This window comes from Monopterus albus, unplaced genomic scaffold (genome assembly GCF_001952655.1).
Source record: "Monopterus albus unplaced genomic scaffold, M_albus_1.0 scaffold189.1, whole genome shotgun sequence".
Lineage (NCBI taxonomy): Eukaryota > Metazoa > Chordata > Actinopteri > Synbranchiformes > Synbranchidae > Monopterus > Monopterus albus.
This window is the reverse complement of record NW_018128069.1, coordinates 23,116-29,343: the sequence shown is the minus strand read 5'-3', so window position 1 is coordinate 29,343 and position 6,228 is coordinate 23,116. Positions and strand designations below refer to the sequence as shown.

The following is a 6,228-nucleotide window of genomic DNA, read 5'->3' as shown; positions in this document are numbered from 1 at the left end:
AGGAAGGCGGGCCACCCCCACCCCAGCCCCCCCCCCAGCCCCCCCCCCCGACACAATAGAGTCAGGGGGGGTCAGTTAATCCGCGAATTAAACAGTTTACTGATCAGTTCTTCTTGGTTGTCTGAGCATGGCTGAGACAGAGACAGAGTAAACACTGCAAGTAAACAGTGTTTTACCTACAGTGACTTCACAACGTTGTCAGAGCCTTCACTGTGTGCACACTTCTCTGTTGAGGATCTCATTTCAAAATGGACCAAACTGCCATTTTGTCCATCAGTCTACACTCAGTAACCCCTGATGACAAAGTGCAAACATGCTTTTAGAAATCGTTGTAAATTCATAAGCAATCTACAGATCCATCATATCCCGACGTCTCCAGAGCCTCTGCTGTGGCTCCACACTGTGCTGAGGTACATCCTGTTTGACAGGTGTCCTGAACCTGACCAGAGTCCACCTGTGGCAAACTGAGCTGACTGGACAGAGCGTAGAGACACACACCTGTGTGTGTACAAGGCCCCACAGTTCAGTTTTTGTCCTAAAGGCCAGTATATCTCCAGCTCTGCTGCTCAGATTCGGACCATTGTTTTTTCATCTGTCTGTCAGAAGAGCGACAGGCGGGTCATCCTACGTGGCGGCAGAACTTGGCTCACTTCCCAGCAGCTCTGACCTGCTCTGTGTGAGCGTGACAGAAGATGTAGTTTCTTTTAACAACCGAAGACTCTTCCTGGTTCAGCACAGACGTGCCAGGTTCTTTGGGCGGTCAGGTGTTAATGAGTAGCCGGAGGCTTCTCACACGTCTTTGTAATGTGATAAATACTGAGTGTGTCTTGTCTTTGACTCCAAAATGTTGTGTAGATGTGTTTGAAAAGGATGAAAGTCACAGGTCCAAACCCAGGTGTGTGTTCAGACCCTGAGCAGAGGCAATGGTGAAGCTCAGCAGTGTAATGTGATTTGTACAGAGCAGACTCTGACATCAGGCGGTCTGAGTTTAGCTCTGTGGCTGTCTTTGAAGACAACCCAGACTTTTTATGAGCAGATGTTCAGCCCACTGACACCCAGAAGATTCCTAGAGTAAAACCCAGTGGTGTAATTACAGCAGAGTCTGGTTCACCACATGACCAAAATAACAGCACAGAGAGGGAGAAACAGAAACTACCCTTACTATGTGCTGCCTGTGAAGCTCTATTTGTCTGGAGCTTTACATTAATGATGCCTCAAATGACACAGTAATCATGGAGCCCTTTAGCCTCGTTCAGCTCCTGATTTTGGTTTTACTGTGGATTTACTGTGTGGTGCAGCTGAATGCAAAGAGAGTATGCCAGTGTGGGTCTGTGCAGTGAAAAGGATCTTTCCTCTGACACGTGGCAGGTCACGTGAGAAGCTTAAATAAAGTACAAAGTTATCAAAAAATGAAAACTTAAGAGCATAAGGTGGAGGTCAGAAGTATTTATGTACATTATTTAATGTGCTTAGTTTCCATCACTGAGGGCTGGATGTGGATCATACCATTAAAGCTTCCTGTGTGGGGGTGGTTGTCCCGCAGCAATGTCTGGCATCCTCCTTTCTCTTCCTGTTGACTCAGATCAGTGTGGTCAGACCCACCCGGGACGCCCACATGGCGGGACGGTGTTTTGAGAAGTACTCAACACACACACACACACACACACACACACACACACACACACACACACACACACAGAGCTGAGCAGTCAGACCAGTTCTACCACAACAGGCACTTCACTTTTGATAAAACCCTGCAGAGAGTTTACTCTCCACTCAGACTGGGAATACATGTTCCACTATATTAGTAATGTTGACCACTGTTGCTCTGCAGCACCCGGCACTTGACTGTACGTTCATGCGGAGGTGACTGTCACTTGCAGTAAAAACAGTAGCTCCAGCTTCTCAGAGCTGCTGGTTTTTCCTTGTGTTCTGTGATTCTTACATAATCAGTTGCAGAGCTTATATCACAGTTATACCAACACTGATGCCCTTTTCATGTGATGGCACCGGTTGTCTTCCTCCTTCAGGTCCTGTCCTTCGTGGCCTTCATCCTGGAGGAGGTGGTCAGCAGCTGCCTGAGCTGCACCGCTCTCTATTTCTTTGAGTTTGTCAGCTGCACAGCCTTCCTCTTCACCCTGCTGCTCCTCATCCTCCTCTCCACCACCCTGCACACCAAGGTCGGCATCACCTGCTGGCCCAGTCTGGTAAGAGTCGACTCTGGTCTCCTGTACGCTCTGGCTGTCACAACTCTTTCTGTTAGCCCCACTTTTCATCCAATCCAGGTCTCTTGTCCTCTCTCACAATACAAGCTTTATTAAAGACATGTTTCAACATTTTAGAAAATATTTTTAATTCTGTTATTAGTAAAGGTTGTACAAACCCTTAGCATAACACAAAGACAGGAAATGAGGAAACCTGATCAAAGGTTGATCACTGGCTCCACCAGTCCAGAGTACTGTAAGACCCAAAAACAAAAAAGCAGCAGATCCTCTTAATTTAGAAGCTGGAACCAGAAATTTGACATTTCTTGCATAATATCATCACCGATGTCCCTCCAGAACAAACCTCCATAAACCCACTTGGAAACCAGAAGCTGCAGAACCTTTTCATTCATTCAGAAAAGTTTCATTCAGTGTCACGGTGATGCTGTTGACAACTGTGTGCTTCCGGACTGATAGAGCTCCATTATTGTCTTTCTCATTTGTTTTTGAATTTCTTTGGATCTCGGCATGATGTCTAGCTTTTGAGGATCTTTTGGTCTACTTCACTTTGTCAGGCAGGTCCTATTTAAGTGATTTCTTGATTGCGAACAGGTGTGGCAGTAATCAGGCCTGGGTGTGGCTAGAGAAATTGAACTCAGGGGCGATAAACCAGTGTTCTGACAGGGGGGCCAACACTTGTTCACACAGGGCTATATAGTTTTGGATTTTGTTTTCCCTTAATAATAAAAACCTTCATTTAAAAACTGCATGATGTGTTTACTTGTGTTATCTTTGACTAATATATAAATTTGTTTGACGATCTGAAACATTACAGTGTGACAAACATGCAAAAAGATAAGAAATCAGTAAGGGGGCAAACACTTTTTCACACCACTGTAGGTTCTCGACTGGACTGTTTCAGTTTGATCAGAATTTACATGTGACAACACAGCGACTGCATTTTATCTGGTGTCACACTGTGATGATGGTTACCTGCCATGACGATGGTCAAAGAAGCACCTTTCACTTTTTACTGCACTGTTTACTTGAGTTACATTGATGATGATGAAGTCCATCTTCCTGATTAAATCATTTCTCATGTCCGTGAACCACTGACCTGGACAGTTTCCTCTGTGGAGTCCAGCATAAAGGTGTAGTGGCAGTTGAACTGCTGGATCACAGCATCCGTCACCTGAGATGTGGTTTGACATGTCCTTCAGCTGCTGGCTCATCATTTCAGACAGTAACCCCCTCCTGCTCAGTGTAAACAGGCCCCATGAGTTCAACACTTGCTCAGCAGATGGATGCTACAGCAGCACATCTCTCAGGTGAGGCGAGGACTTCCACGTACCAGAGTGCCCACCGTGACAGCTCCACTTCACCCTCATCTGGGCTCCTGAGTGGAGAACCTTCTTCTCCGATATGGGTTGCCCACACATCTGACACATTCTGAACAACTCCATCAGGTTACGGTTGTAAACAATCGTGCAGTCCTCGTCAACGTCTTCATCAGACTCATCAGAAGTTGCTACTGAGCTGAAACCTGGCTCTGAGTGAAGGCTGCCATCATCCAGAGGGTCGACTGACACCACGACACAGAAGCTTTCTTCTGAGCCAGCTGCTGGTAGTGACTGAGAGGAGCTGCCTGCAGATCCACACATGGCCTGGGGAGAAAACAACAGACATATCAAAACAGACTGCAGGACAGCGGTGGTACTTTGCGTCATTCAGAGCAGGTTCACATTAACCCGCCTGTAGCTTTAAATGTGGAACATATAAAAACCTGTTGAGCCTGTGGGCCATTTCATTTCATCACTGTTGTATGTGTTGACAAATCTGCACCAGGTCTACTCGTGGCAGTAAGTGTACAGTGAGGCTGCAGCACAGACCAATAAAAACCAGGTTCTGGATTCGCACACATTACAATGAGTACGCCACATTCACCTGTGCTGTTAGTCTCTGGATGGCATTTGTGCACAGTAACAAAGTATTTTTACAGTGTCTGATACTTTTAACTCCTCTCTTGTGACAGTTGGCCACCAAAAAAGGGGCCTCATGCTCGAGTTTGCCTGGGGCCCCCAAACCGCCCCTGTATTATTCAACCTTTACCAAACAAGTCACGTTTCGAATTAAAAACTGTAGGATTCCGGTTCTTTTAACCATGCCAACTCAGAGACGAGGCAGTCCAAGTAACTTCAAAACAGTGCTGATTTATTCAATGAATACAGGTAAAAATTAACATTACACGCTCAGGTATCTTGCACCTCCAACATGCACGCAGGCAGCTGAAAGATGAAAGACCCCTGAACCCAACAGGCCTATACATTTATCACCTCGGTTGGGCTAGCCCCATACTACACAGAGACGCCAAACCGTGACGTCTCCGGTGCCAGCTTTGCAGCTGACCATGGCAGTAGTCAAAACATGAGGAAAATCAATGTGTGTGTGTAGCTAAAAACATTCTCACACGACCTCTAGTGACATGTCATGACATTAAACATAAGAAAATATTATGGCTATGGCTACAGTTATACACATCATACTAATCCTGTCTGCTGACAAACTTTTCTATCTAGTTATCCTTGACCATAAGCAACCTGCAGCATTCATGAGAATGCCTAACTAGACATCCTGTCTACTCTAAACATTCCTAATACAACAAGTATCTGACTAGAAATACCTAACAAAACCTTAATGTGATGTTAACGATGCTAGCAGGGGAATAAAAAAAAACCTTTAACTTGACAGCTTTGATGAACATTTACCTGTGTCCTGGTTCTCTTTGGCGTCGGGGGAGATGCAACCGTACCGTGAGGCTCGCCATGCTCTCTTCCGGGGAACACTGACGGCACGGCGCCGCTCTTCAACATCGGCTTGGGCGCAATATTCATTATCTTAGCTCTAATGTCTTCCTCGTAGTCCTCTGTTTTAAAGTGCAGGCTGCACACTCTCACGCCGCTGTATTTGGAGATGGGAGTGTTTTCGTCGAACCTGGGGTTTCGGATGGCTTTCAGCCATGTTCTGCAGCGCTGCGGGTCTCTGGTCGGTAACCCGTGGAACACTACTCCCATCGACTTGGCCTCGTCGTAGCCTTTACAGCCTGGAACACAGCACCTCCACGGCATCGGTACAAACCCGAACGGGCAAATACAACAGGACTAAAGAATAACTTGTTAATTCGTGACCGGTGGCTGTGTAATAAAGCGTTTTAAATGTAGCTGAGCACAAACCATGCAGCGAATACAACACGTTAGCTTAGCAACAGTTTCTTCCTCATTGGATTTAATGGAAGTTGGCAAGTAGCCTAGGTGCATTACCGCCACCTACTGGACTAGAGAGTGGCTCACAATGGATACGACATATTTTTTTATTAGTACGGCAGTGATAATACAGTGCACTGTATACTTAACATTAAATTACAGTGGTACAAGAAATACTTAGATCCTTTACTAAAGTGAAGGTATAAATACCACAGTGCAAAAGTACTGCGTTCAAAATGCTATTAAAGTAAAAGTATCAGCACCAAACATACTTGAAATTCCCAAGTACCAGTAGTCATTCTGCAAAATGCCCCATTTTACATTAATATCTATGATACTATTGGATTATAATGACTGCTGCATTATTATGTTCATCACTTTAATGTTGCAGCTGGTAAAGGTGGAGCTAATGTTAACTACCTTATACAGGTGCATCACAATAAATTAGAATATCGTGGAAAAGTCCCTTTATTTCAGTAATTCAACTCAAATAGTGAAACTCGTATTATATAAATTCAGTACACACAGACTGAAGTAGTTTAAGCTGTTGGGTCTTTTAATTGTGATGATTTTGCTCACATTTAACAAAAACCCACCAATTCACTATCTCATTAAATTAAAATACATCATAAGACCTATAAAAAACATTTTTAGTGAATTGCTGGCCTTCTGGAAAGTATGTTATTTTACTGTATATGTACTCAGTACCTGCAATGGATTGGCGACCTGTCCAGGGTGTACCCTGCCTTCGCCCGATTGCCGGC

At 44.9% G+C, this 6,228-nt stretch overlaps 2 protein-coding genes across 2 annotated transcripts in view; one reads left to right on the top strand and one right to left on the bottom strand.

The window, feature by feature from the left end:
• Nucleotides 1–6,228, top strand: part of cmtm6 (CKLF-like MARVEL transmembrane domain containing 6) — an 18,279-nt gene that overhangs the window by 7,261 nt on the left and 4,790 nt on the right. The window contains exon 3 of the mRNA XM_020617422.1: nt 2,031–2,207. Coding sequence (XP_020473078.1) covers nt 2,031–2,207 — 177 coding nt within the window. The remainder of the gene's footprint in view (nt 1–2,030; nt 2,208–6,228) is intronic.
• Nucleotides 3,330–5,578, bottom strand: LOC109970091 (uncharacterized). The gene is made up of 2 exons (XM_020617421.1): nt 4,970–5,578; nt 3,330–3,868 (listed from the first exon to the last, which is right to left on the bottom strand). The coding sequence occupies exons 1-2, from the start codon at nt 5,327–5,329 to the stop codon at nt 3,512–3,514; spliced, it is 717 nt and encodes a 238-aa protein (XP_020473077.1). The 5' UTR covers nt 5,330–5,578; the 3' UTR covers nt 3,330–3,511.

Bases quoted from the DNA above. Each gene is read 5' to 3' on its own strand.
- LOC109970091 (XM_020617421.1), bottom strand. From the start codon at position 5,329: ATGCCGTGGAGGTGCTGTGTTCCAGGCTGTAAAGGCTACGACGAGGCC. The intron at 3,869-4,969 runs GTAAATGTTCAT...TTTTCTCCCCAG, and splicing joins CAAAGAGAACCAGGACACAG to GCCATGTGTGGATCTGCAGG.